The sequence below is a fragment of the Amblyomma mixtum genome, chromosome 2 (assembly GCF_055824585.1).
Source record: "Amblyomma mixtum isolate Tamu chromosome 2, ASM5582458v1, whole genome shotgun sequence".
Lineage (NCBI taxonomy): Eukaryota > Metazoa > Arthropoda > Arachnida > Ixodida > Ixodidae > Amblyomma > Amblyomma mixtum.
This window is the reverse complement of record NC_143013.1, coordinates 108,857,772-108,871,346: the sequence shown is the minus strand read 5'-3', so window position 1 is coordinate 108,871,346 and position 13,575 is coordinate 108,857,772. Positions and strand designations below refer to the sequence as shown.

The 13,575-nt window shown below is 43.9% G+C and overlaps 2 protein-coding genes across 2 annotated transcripts in view; one reads left to right on the top strand and one right to left on the bottom strand.

Moving 5' to 3' along the window:
• The window catches only part of LOC149360527 (uncharacterized), a 343,557-nt gene extending 338,826 nt beyond the window's left edge, over positions 1 to 4,731 (top strand). The window contains exon 3 of the transcript XR_016288843.1: positions 4,187 to 4,731. The gene's annotated coding sequence lies outside the window, so the exon portion shown is untranslated. The remainder of the gene's footprint in view (positions 1 to 4,186) is intronic.
• The window catches only part of Ack (activated Cdc42 kinase), a 45,761-nt gene that overhangs the window by 9,369 nt on the left and 22,817 nt on the right, over positions 1 to 13,575 (bottom strand). Inside the window, exon 7 of the mRNA XM_089572374.1 lies at positions 4,172 to 4,285. Coding sequence (XP_089428500.1) covers positions 4,172 to 4,285 — 114 coding nt within the window. The remainder of the gene's footprint in view (positions 1 to 4,171; positions 4,286 to 13,575) is intronic.

Genomic DNA, 13,575 nt, shown 5'->3' with positions numbered 1-13,575 from the left:
TCAACTTCGGAAAAAAAATTGTTTTAAGGGACTATAGACACCTAATTTTAGTTGCATGTTTTCTTCTCTGTAATAATGGCCACAATACATGGATCACCGCGTGGTATTCGCCTGCGACCGCTAAATATTTTAAAATTGAATTTATTTTATCATGCAGTTTCGATTTTATGCACTGAACAATGGCTGTGCCGTATGAGGTGTTTAGATGATGTGAGGCATGAAAAAACGCATCGATTACATTCCAGCTTTTGTTCACGCCTCACGAGACCTAAAGATAACATACACATCTCAGTCATCGTTTGGTTGTTGAAACCAAAACAGCATCAAGAAGAAATTCGACTGCATATTATTTAGCGATTGTAGGGGAATACGATATGATGATTTTAACTCTATGCACGCCGGGGTGATCAGTGTACTAATATCTAACGCATCTGAAAGAAGAACACACAAAAGCAACATTCCGGTGTCTATACTTCTTTAGGAAAAGGCAAAATGCAGTGGACAAAAATATTTTATCACGGTTTTTGTACTCCTCACATGACCTCAGCCCAGTGCGACATCATAGCAACAGCTCGGCTGCCGAAACTGAAACTATAACGGAAATATTCGATTATCAGTTATTTAGCAGGCAAAGGCGACCATGTGTTAATCCATGCGACATCATCATCATCAGCTTCATAATGTTCACTGTAGAACAAAAGGTCTCTTGCAATAACCTAACAATTAGTCCCGTATTATATGCCTTATATTATTAGCCCTGTACCTTATACCCGTAAACTTCCTAATCTCATCATGTCTACATGAAATATGTTAGAGAAGGATTGACATTTGGGCAGGTTGGTATGGTGTCATAGTGAATCTACCAACGCAAAAGACGTCCATGTCTTTTGTGCTGGCTGATTCACAACATCTACATGACTTTTTGCCACCTCCTGCTAAGCTTGCGATTTCTGAGGAGCGTATGTTGTCATTCCACAGCTCTCCGCATGTCCTTGGGCCATGTCTGCTGCCTTCCAGAGCCTTCCTGGGATGACCCAAGGGTTTTCTTCATTGGCCCACATTGTTGTATCCTCTGCATATATTCCGTGTCATACTTTTTATATATCCAACCCAGCTGCTTGGGTAGGTCGATCAGTGCCATGCTGAAGAGGAGGGGATAGCACCACCACCTGTGGGGTGCCCCTGTTTCTGAGCATTATCCCAAATTTTATACTGTCGACATTGACGATCGCTACTGTGTCCATGAGGGACCTCTGGATGTAGTTGAATGTTGTCCGTCCACAGTTTTGCGTGTTCGAGGCAATCGAGAATGTTAGTGCTGCTAACATATTGTCGCACGTCCTGGCTCTGGTCCATTTTCTGGTCATTCAATGATGTCTTTTTGCAGATGTACAAGAATTTCTTGGGTGGAGAGATTTTCCCTGAAGTGAAACAAGGCGTCAGAAACGAGTTCCTCTTTGCTCAGATGTTCGGCAAGTCTGATGCCGACAGCCCGTTCAAGGAGTTTCCCTAGGCACGGGGTGAGGGAAATCAGCCTAATATTCTCCCCGCTGATCAGTTTTTATGGTTTGAAATAAGGCGGATTTCCCATCTGCAGTCCAGAATTTGTTAAGTAGTTTGATGATTACCACCAGGGGTATGCTGTTTAAATTTTGGACCGTCTTGTTGACGATTCTGTCATCGCGGACACACTTCTTGTTGTGACCAGGATCTGTGCCTTGACTTCCTCTAGGCAGGTGCCTACGTCTAGAGTGGCGCTCTCCACCCCCGCGTATTCTCGGGCTGGTTCATGGTTCCCTGCACTAGTACCTGTTCAAGTTTTCCAGGAGTTGGTTGCTGTCTCCTCTGAAGCTTTTGATTGCCTTCTCCTGCATCTCCTTTTCTTCCCCTTCCTTATCCCTCATATCCTTTTGCTACTTCCGCTGCTGCTCACATTTGGATTCATTTTGCTCTCCTCACCGTTGTACTTTTCGCAGTAGCTGCGCAGTGGAGAGCTGTGCGGTTCACAAGATATGGCCCACGTGCTCACTGCATGATCGGAACCTTCATCTCTCACTTTTTTGCTGCTTGCCTCTGCTATTGCTGTTCGTGTCAGAGCTACCTAGATGGCTCAATGGATACGACATTCAGCTGCCGCGCCCGAGGGTGTGGGATTAAATCCTGGCCATGTTTTTGCGATAGTGTACGGAGCTCGTTCTGTTGAAAACACGGCATCAGCCATCGTTCTGCGTCAGTCAGAAAACGCGTTGTGGTGTGTAGGCTGCATGACCCAGCTCAGGTTGTGGTGTAGCTAGGTTTTGAGCTGCCTCATTACCAGCAAGGAAGACATGAGCAGGTGTCCAGATTAGGTGAATGTGTGTGCGGGCTGAGAATTTCGCAGAATCCGTGCTGCTTGTGGGAAGATTTTTCCAAACGTGAAGTTACGTATCGCCAATTTTGAGTCGCTGACGATGGTTTCTGCCGAGGATCCCGTAACGGCTAAAGCAATGTCTGTTTCTTCTCCAACATGTGTGTGCTGAGTGCGTATAGTGCCCCCCGTTATGAGTGTACCACATTCCGTGGTGACCACAGCTACCATCTTGTCAGCCGAAGAATCTGCTGCATCTACATATACCACAGAAGTATCATTAAGAAAGCGTTTGCCGAATGATTAGGCTTTCTCTGCACGACGTTCAGCGTGGAAATCTGGGTGCATGTTCCAAGGTATTGGTGGAATGACAAGAAGCTTGCGTATATGTTTGGGAAGGTCAGTTGTTGGTCCGCCTTGCCGTTCGTATGTTACACCTAGTGCAGACAGAATGTGTCTACCAGTTGGTGTGGACGACAGTCATTCGTATTGCAGGACAGTGACCGCTTCAGTAATCACGCTTAGGGTGTTATGAAGATTGAGACCTAACACTTTCTCAATCACTGTGTGGATGGGTAGCCCAACTGCTTGTTTGGCACATTTTCTCATTATGGCCTCCACTTTCTCTTTTTCAGCTGGCTTGGGATGTAGGTGAGGGCATATGTAAGCTATGCGGCTCATCACAAAGGCTTGTACTGATTGGGCAGTATTGCTTTCCCTCATGTCCGATTGGCTGTTACTAATGCGGCGAATGATTCACATAATTTGCTGCGAGGTTCCCTGAAGCTTTTGGATTGCGTCACCATTGAAGCCGTGTTCTCGTAGCATTAGGCCGAAGATTTTAATTTTGAGTACTCGAGGACTCTGCGAATACTGAGTTTGATGGCCGGTGGGGGTTGCGCAAGGAATCTGGTTTTGCGGAATAAGAGAAATTCAGATTTAGGTGGAGGTTTCAAAAGAGTCTTGTTTTGGTCACTCTCAGTGCCGCAGCCATCATTTAGACCAGAAATTTCCACGGCAGATTTTTTGTTCACTATCCCTTCAACGCGCACTGATATCACACAGCTCATTTCGCATCCACCGAAACGCGGCTGCTGTAGCCGGGACTAAGCCTGCGACCACCGACATACTAGCTGAACGCACTACTATCGAGTCATCATGCATAGTCTAAACATAAAATGATAGAGATGCGTTCTAAACGTTGCTATAGCGTTAAAATGGGCTGTAAAATAATGCAAATATGTTCTAAGTGTTGTGTCGCAGAATTTTCCACAGTTCCCACACAAATGAAGTACCAACAGAATTTTTAAGCCAAATCTCTTGAATTCTGCCTGCCACAGATTGCATACATACCGCCAAAATCTCACTAGAAAAAGGCGAGTGTATGGAGTGCATTGTATTAGTTGCGCTGTGCTGTATGTATTTTCTTGTCCTCGTGACCCCTTGCTCTTCTGTAATGATCGAAGCTGTGTTCTCGCTATTCGCGGGTGTAGTCTTGCAAGGGCGCTTTTCACCGCTTCTGAAAATTTCATGTATGTTTACAAAAGGTAAGCAGATTGACGTGTACTTGTAATGTTTCAGATAAGGTAAAAAAAAAGAACATTAAAAACAATCTACAGACATTTCACCAAAACAATGAAATAGTACTGTCATAACGTTTTGGTGCTACCTGGGTGTGGTTGCCCCCTATGCTCAGGACAGGGCAGATCCAGGACAGATGACACTTAGAAACACAATTACGGACACATTTTCCGTAGTCTAAAACTAAACAGTCATCGCAGTTACGGAGACTGTTTCACAGGAAGCCCATGATTGTGTGTTCACCTGGCTCTCCCGCAGGGACGGCAGCAGCACGGGCTCCAGGATGGTCTCCTCCTTGTCCAGCCGCCGGCTGTTCCCGGCAGGTGGCGCCGCCGGACTTACCAGGAAAGGGCGCACCTGGGGCCAGTCACAGCGAGCCCACGTTACCAGGTGGCTTCGAATACGCCACACGTGTATCTTGCAGAGCGCGGCTCTTTCCCAGCGTGCCCTCTGCTATTGTTCTGCTTGCTGCTAGAGGTGAACCCACGTTACGGACCAAACAGCTCTTTCAGTCCATGGACCACGCATCACGTGACCCCATGACAACAATCACTGCGTAGCCTGCAGTCATACAGATGACGCGATTCTGGGAAGCCGGGTGACGTGACATGTGATACAAGCACTAAAACAGCAATTTGGTCCGTCGTAGTGTGGCTGCAGCATAAAGGAGTATAGGCATCTAGTTTTTGGTTGCATATTTTCTCCATTGTAATGATTTGTAAGACATTATTGATCATGGATCACCACTTGGAATTCACTCCCAACCACTAAATAATTTACAATAAAATTTCTTTTCCCACCTGCTTCAGTTTCAACAGCCGGGCATTGACTACGATATCAAAGTTCCGTACACAGTAGGTCACATGAGGCATGAAAAATAAGGCGATGTAACCGCTGTGTCGTTTTAATTCTCTACAACGCTAGAGCCAGCCTGCCTCAAGAGCCGGAAACAACGAATGAAGGAGCTGCGATCATACTGCAGCTTTCTTTGTGCCTCGTGTGAACTATACTGACGTCATCGCCATCACTCGACTTTTGAAGCCAAAACCAAAACAAATGCGAGAAGAAATTTGATGATAACTTATATGAAGGTCGTAACTGAATACCATGTGGTAATAAATGTATGCTAATGTCTCACACATCAATACAAAGAAGAAACTACACAACCAAAATCTGGTGTTCATAATTTGCTAAATGGCGAAACTAAAGCATTCAATTTTTGTTTGCTTGTTTCCTTCCTTCAACACCATTCGGTACAACACTGGTGTGCAACTCCGGTCTAATTGATCACCTCACTGAGCGTGCATTTTGTATCACTCAGTTGTGAGCAAACTAAAAACGCAGAAAATGCTGGCTAGCATGTGATCATTGCTCCAACTATCAATCAGCCTTTAGTTGCACAATGATCTAGTAGCCTTTCAAAGGTAACCCGTGAAAACGAGCGATTAACTGCAAAACCCAAAAATACACTTGGCTCATATTTTATTCATGCCAGTGATGTGGGAAAAGAAAGTGGCAGATAAGCGTTAAAGGAGGAAAATTCACAGACCGTTGGTTCCATGGCCCTTTCTGGGTGAGCTGATGTTTGTCTGACAGCAAATGATGCATTCGTTGTTGAGGAATTGGATTGAAAACTTTTTCTGCCACTCAGTTGAAAATTGTGACATCTACACCGAAAGGGACTCGTGATGACCATTTTGAAGTTAATGGCAGAGTAGCCAAGCCCCTGGGATTCCCGCCCGAAAAGCAGTGTCAACACATCGCAGTTAAAGAACTATGGGCACTAAATTTTTACTTGCATGTTTATTTAAAATGATGAGTTAGACATTAATACACACAGATCACCCCATGATATTCACCTATGACCACCAAATAGTTTATTACTGAATTTCTTCTTGACACTGTTTAAGTTTTGTTTTTATCAGTGGAACGGTGGCTATGACGTGTAGTTGGTCTTTAGGTGACATGAGGCACAAAAGAAAACGGCAATATAACTGCTGATATGTCGTTTGTTGTCATTCCAGCTCTTGAAGCAGACTGGTTCAAGTGTTGTAGTGAATTATAACTATTTCTCAGTGTTTATATTGCATTTTTTTTGTGCCTTACGTGACTTGGATGTCAACTACATGTAGCCATCTTTCGGTTGATGAAATCAAAAGAGCACAGGAGAAGAAAATCAATGATAAATTATTTAGCGGCTGTACATGAATACCACGAGGTGACACATGTATTCTGATGTCCAATGCATCATTTGAGAGAAGAAAGCACACAACTAGGTGTCTACAGTCTTTTAATTTAAGAAAGATGCTAGTGATGGTAGCACTTGTATTTCATTTCTTTGTCTTTCCTAGATTATAAAAGCTCCATTTTTAGTGAAGCTAAAGTCTTTGTCTTTAGAATGCACTGATCTATCAATACAGGCCAAATTCAATTTGTCCTCAGCATCCTTTCAAGGACTTGTCTGATTTTTACCAAAACACTGAGTTAGAACTACTGAGGTCAGCAACGTTCAACATAATGGCATCTTCTACATAGATTCACCCACTGATTCAAACCTGGTCTGTAGATACAGCAGCAGCGAAAATTTCAGAGAAGACCTAGCAGTAGGAAACTCCTCAGAGTGTGCCTTCCAAAGCCAATACATTCAGCAGCCCCGAAAACAAAATGTTCACTAGAGGAAATAAGTGACGACCACTCTGAGCGTGAAAGTACCTAACTATCAATGATAAGATACTGGCAGGAGAGTAAGAACTCAAGATACCTGAGAATGACACTAATGGAAATGGGAGGAATACACAAATTGTGACAATTCAATCTTCCCATATTCGCACACCACAGCTCAAACAGCCATACATTTACCTTTGTAATTATTGTGCTTATGTTATGTTGTTTCCGCCGCAGCCAAGGGGGGCGCGGCCCCGTCAGGCATGTCTATTGCCTTTTGTCACGTCCCCCAAGGCATTTCTGTAACGAATGTCTTGAAGAAAGAAAAGAAAGAAATAAAGAAAGAAAGAAATACGGATGTGTGCCACTCCTCTGTCATAGCAAGTGAATGGAAACACATGAAGGGTCAACTGCATAAGTTGTCTACACCTGAACACTTGCATAATGCAAAGCCCAACATTTCTGTACTGAGCTGCACAAAACCCTTACATGCGATGCTTGTAGAGACAGCATCGCTCCTCTCTGACATGCTGCAATGAGAATATCAAAGTCAGTAATATGGTTTAAGGCAACATAAAGTTTCTTGACACCAAAGAACTCTGTAATCATTAGAATGCTCACTCACAGATACATACACAAAATGTCCATTAACAGCTGTTTTTGATCGTTAGCCTAGAAATCTATTCAGACGCTTTCTTGTAGTAAACCATGGTTTCTCATACTTCATTGGCTACTTTTGCACCATTCTGCCTTCTTTGAATGAGGCAGTGGGTGCCAATCTTGCCTGGTGTTGTACGCCAGCTTGTAGCAAAGCCACACCAAGAAACAGATTACCCCCTAAAGGGCACTTTTTTTTTTTTTTAATGGAACCAATACGGCATTTAGTACTCATACTGCCATTTGTCGGCAAACCAAAAATATGTTTGGGGCTTTTAACTGACCATCCGACAAGCTGGACTCGCCTTGAGCCAGAAATGACGGTCAGCTTATGGCGAGTCTGACTCACCTAAGTCTACTAGGGAGTTAAATGAGCAGCCACTTCAAAGACAGTTGTGTCAACTGAATTGTCTCGGTTGGGCCAGTGGAAGGGCATGTCAGCGTATGAAAGATTCCACCCGTCATTGTGTGTCGCTATAGGTGTCAGTGTTTGTAAACAAAAACTAAAGAAAACTTGAAATGCCTACACTCTAAACTGAGACAGCCAGGTTCAATGAGAAAAAAGCAAAATAAGAAGAAAGGACTCAAGAAAGAAGAACAGGTGACTTATCGTGTTCAAAACAACTAAATTTATTCTTGTCACCAACACATACAAAATAAAAACGAAAGTCAGCACACTCAAAACTGCACATTGAGAGAGGGGAAAATGACTGTGTCACGGAATTAACTCGGTTTGCTATACATTAGACAAACAGAAAGTGTGTGGAGTCAGCTAACTGCTGTTGTGACAAAAACTATCACAGCCATCATAACAAATCGATGGTTGCACGTGATAAGTGGGGATGTAGAGAAAATAAAGAAAGTTACTTCATCGAGGAAAGGCAGCGCTCATCCCAAGAGACCAGCCGTGATCTCTGAAAAATGCGACTTTTTAAACGTCCTACTCCCAAGGCTTTGACCACATCACTGGCATGAATGCTCCAACAAATAATACACAGCATGCAATAAGCATGCCGCTGGCAAACATAACTTAGGTATCCAACTTTGGCAAGCGTACTTTAAGTGTATAAAGTACCGTTCGAATATGACCAAGAGGCATCAAAATACTAGCACAGAAGTCACAAGAGCACTTCAGTAACACTTCGGACCCACTGCAGACAGGTCAAAATGTGCTTATAAAATTGCCACAATGACCTGAACTTTGATAAATGACAAATGCAACAACCTGCACTGTTTAGCAGCACTTGATTAATACCTGTGGCCACTCACTTTTCAGAAATGCTTTCAGAACAGGTTCACAAAGCCGTGCACATGAGAATACTGACTCCAGTTCTTACTGCCTCCGAGGTTTACAAAACAGACTAAAATGCTCACATAATGACACTATGCAAGGAGCTTTGGTGGAAAGTAAATACTGCAAAAAAAGGGGCATCAAGATGACAAAGCGTCACCGATGCCAATCATCTGTCTCTCAAAGACAAATGACAATCACGCAAGAAGAACAAAACCCACTCTGGGAGGCTGACAGCTGCACACAACAAAAACCAATCAGTGAATGAATCAATACAAAAAAAACCCGAGTGACAATTAGAATTACATGTGTGCCTCAGTAACCCAGAAAAACACCTGTCCATCCTTACAAACTCCTGCAGGCTGCAATAGCACCATGTAGCAAGGTCCATGTGTGTTCCAAAGGTCAAAAAAGAAAACAATTACATAGTTATTGCAAACTTCCACGTGTACTGGCGCCCCAAAACAAATGGCTTGCCTTATTTCTATGTTATGAGCGACACTTGGACAGGAAAGTGCATTTCACTTTGACGACAATGGCATGAGGCAGAGAAAAGCAATAACAACGTAAGGGGAAAATAAAAGAAATGCGTGTAGCACCTGTTTCATTATGCATCCCGCAAGCAGAGGCAGAACGCAAAGGTTTATAAATACCAAACTTCAACTGCACGAACTTCAAAGATTTGGACAAGACCCTCCAGCCAAACAAGAGTCCTGCACTCCTCCAGATGTCGTAATTCTATCCTTTCATTGCGCTCCGCACAGCAATGCATTCATTTGGCTCTTATGCGTTATGTCGTCCTCGGTCTTGTGAGATGTTGCGTGCAAAGCATAGATAGATGAGTTTCCCACTGCCTGAATAATCAGTTTTCACTCTGCTTCGACCTGAAACCACTGACAAGCAGTGTCTAGGCCTTCTAAGGCAGCTGAGGCCAGTGGCAGTGAAAGTCACTTGCGATCACAAAAACAACTCTGGTACACGTTAAGATATGTCGACACAAAAAAATATGGCATAGATAGATGAGTTTCCCACTGCCTGAATAATCAGTTTTCACTCTGCTTCGACCTGAAACCACTGACAAGCAGTGTCTAGGCCTTCTAAGGCAGCTGAGGCCAGTGGCAGTGAAAGTCACTTGCGATCACAAAAACAACTCTGGTACACGTTAAGATATGTCGACACAAAAAAATATGCGTGACTTGTGTGATCACTACAGCTTCTGCTAACGAAGCAACAAGATGAAACGGCATGTACTTAATGCCTGTCTTAACTAAAAACACACTTTGAGTGTAAGGGCACTTTTCAGTACTCTGAGTTACGGCTCCCAAACAGTATCACAACGTTCCTTGGTTTTACGACCAATTATAAGACATGTATAATAATCGCACACATTATGAACGTTCTATATATTCTGTCTGCTGTACAAGCTTTTTTACACACTGTCTCTGAGTAGCAACCATAACAACCTAACTAGTACTGCTAGCCTACCAACCTAACTAGTAGTAACTAACTAGTACATGCTAGGGCAGTGATCACTGTTTACTGGGACAGGAAATGGCATTTTGCACACTGGCTGTAGACGACACCCCTATGCCAAACAGGTATGCCCACAGAGCACAAGAGTAATGAGTAGTACTCAAGTCTGTGGAGGCTCATTTGTGCTCAGTGTTAAATTAACCATTCTTACAAATGCACATACAGCCTTGTGCAAAAGTCTCCAGGCCACACGGTTTAGTTTCAAGCTCTATACGCCTTTATAGCAGCACCCTTAAGGACCAAAAATGTCTCAAGACTGCGGCAGCCCCATATCCATCCTTCGGGAGTCACATCAAAGTCTGTGTGCTGCCTTCCCAATCTCACAAACTATCGATCACAGAAATAGACTGTTCAATGGCCCCGTCAAGACTGTTCAGCTAGCTCCAATGTAAATAGGGCAGGCAGGCACCCTGTGACATTTTGTGATCTGTAGGGTTGGAAGGTCAGCACAGTCATCCTCTTCAACAATGAGAACTCCCAGCAAGAAACCCTCTAATGCTCTATTAGCACTAAACTTACTTCCGTCGTCAGTACAAATACTTGTTATACGCTATAGCTGCGTACGTCCGCGACAAACGCCACACACAATGGCTGTTAACGAATAAGTTAACACATACCTAAAAACAAAAAACTTACGGGAATCTTGGACAGCTTACACAGACACTGTTCTATGAACTTGGCATAACTTAAATCACATCCATGTAGACAAAATTATCTACCTCAAATGTCTCACTTCCGTGAAGACGAACTCGAACTCAATCGATGACTGAAACACTGTTATCACCATAGCTTTTCCGTCCTTCACCTTGCCGTTTGAGACAGTTTACGCCTAAAACCTGAAAATGAGTATCTCTCCTCTTCAAATTGAAAACAAAAGATTCTGTCACACCGAGTATGGGCCCTACGCAGAACTTACGTCAAACAAAGAAGGTGCTCGGAGAAACGTGGAAGTGCTCAGAGACAAATTCTAAGCACACCACTTAAATCTCACTCAGTCGTCCTCAAGAAGAGGTAGCAGATCTCGCATGCATTCACAGAAGGCGCCAGGCCACACCACCAGAATCGTTTCAAAGAAGCTTCGGTTTGTGTTGGGAAGATAATGACAAAAGCGTTCCTAATTTTACATTATGCTGATACACAGGCTCCGCTTTTCAGTGTACTTCAGGCTCATTTAGAAGTACAAAACTATCCAATAATTACAGCTCAATTTGTGAACACGTTGGACAGCAGTGCCGCATGACTAAATCATTACTGTGTTTATGCAACATCACATATTGGGCACATAATGTTTGCACAAAACATGATGCCATTTAAGGAAACAATGCGAAGTATGCCAACCCTTTTCTTGTCACGTGTTAGGATAAATGAGCGTGTCACTTTCAATAATGCAGCCAATCACGGATATATCGAAGCCGAATATATCAAATTAATGTTCACATCAAATAGTCAGAACATCCCCTTGAAAATCCCATGCAAAATTATAGCACTGTTGTCAGCGTTTATCAAACTCCCGTTCACCGACACATTCGATATATCGAACAGCGCCACACCACTGCAAGTTGCACTTCTCTTAACAATGTACCCACGATCACTTTTCAAGCATGGAGATGGGTTGGCTTCGTGGCCTTGGGCACCTTCTAGCGCAGCTAGCGTTGTTAATCCACTCGATGAGGTGAACGTGGGCGTGTGAGGGTACCTTTCGGTCTCTCACACTCATTTTCAACCCGACACCACTGTCCCAATAAAAAGACAGCTTTTGGTGCACACCTTGTCACGCGGTGAAGCCAACCTAACTGACGGAAGCCTGGCAGCGGCTTTTGCCTGGTTTGCATCGCTCACTCTGCTGCTGAAGGGATTGCAGGAACCAACTGCAGTTAATATTAATGAGATGGCATTCTATTTATAGTGTATCGGTAACAGGGTTAGACCCCTAATCATGGCCAGTGGCTAGTTCCAAGCACAAGATGCTGCAGTTTCAATGTGAGCAGGTTAGGCCTAGCGACGCGTTGCGATCGGTGTGCTGCCAGCATGCGAGCAGGCACATTGTTACAAGAAGCACATCACCAGAGTGGGTGCAGCATATTCTTGCTCCTAGGTGACAGGTAGGCTTATCTGAGGCCATTTTTTTATACATTGAATTATCGATATATCAAACTATTTTGCGATCCCCTTCGAGTTCGATATATCCGAGATTGATTGTAGTAATGCGTTCCGATAAGTGACTTCAGATGGATGCCTATTTTACAAGTGTAATTGAACCCAAGCCTAGGGGAATCCAAGCCTAGGGGAATCCAAGCCTAGGGGAATCCAAGCCTAGGGGAACCTCTCTAAAGTGATTGGCTAGTCAATGGATAAATATAAAAATACAGAAAGTGAAAAGCCCAAAAAATAGCTGCCTCATCAATTCAAGGCAAAAGCTCCTCGAAAATGCTTGTCGTAGCAAAAGAGAAAAAAATTATGCACACAGGAAATCAACCCGCCACGTTTTTCTACTTAATGCTACTATGCTTCTTCACCACAGGGTCTTCTATGGCGGAACATCCACAGGCACCTTCCACGAGCTGCCCTGCTGATTTGTGAAAGAGAAGTATGCAGTAGTCCGGTGAGAACAGTAAGCAAGAACAGGCTGCAGTGTTAATGCTACCGAAATACTCCTCGTGTTTCCAATAATGTCAGGCAAAGCTTGTTCGTGTGTCTGCCCTAAGATGGTATTTTCTCACACCGCAAATAACACTCTCTCAACAGCCACAGTGACACTGAAAGCCAAAGAAAGAGCCTCTTTTATCAGTGCCACACGTAAATATTCATTCACTGCACGGCAACAGTACAGTCGTGCCCAGATATATCGAACCTGAATATGTCGAATTACCACTTACATCGAACAATCAGAACGTCCCCTTGAAAATCCCATGCAAAGGTATGCCGCTACTGTTTGCGTATATCGAACTCGCTTTCAGTGGAACATTCCATATATCGAACTGTGCGCTGTGCCCCTTTAGTGCCGGTTCTTCAAACAGTGCTCTTCAAACCCTTTTTTCACATGTGGAGATGGACTGACATGCGCAGTCTTGGGCAGCTGATGGCACTGTGAAACCACGTGACGAGGTGAACTAGGAGGAGTATTTGAGGGTGACCTGGGGTCTCTTAGTACTCTTTTTTTGCGCCACATCGCTGTCATGCGGTGAAGTCAGCTTAATTAAGCCCTTGCGTGGTCCCTTGCCTGACATGCTTTGCTGCCAAAGTCGTCGCTGAAACCAGTCGCGCCTAAGTTATAACTAATGAGACTACTGCATCTAAAAACTACTGATAACAGGATCTAACATCTTTTGATAAGCAATAACTACTTCCAAACTATCTTTCGCTGCAGATTCGATGTGAAGCAGGTTAGGCGTAGAAACACCTAGCGAGCGTTGCACTACCACCCCGTTGGCAGGCAGCATGTTGTTGCAAGAACACGCCAAGCGTGGTTGCAGTGCATTCTAGCTTCTGGGTCACACAAAAG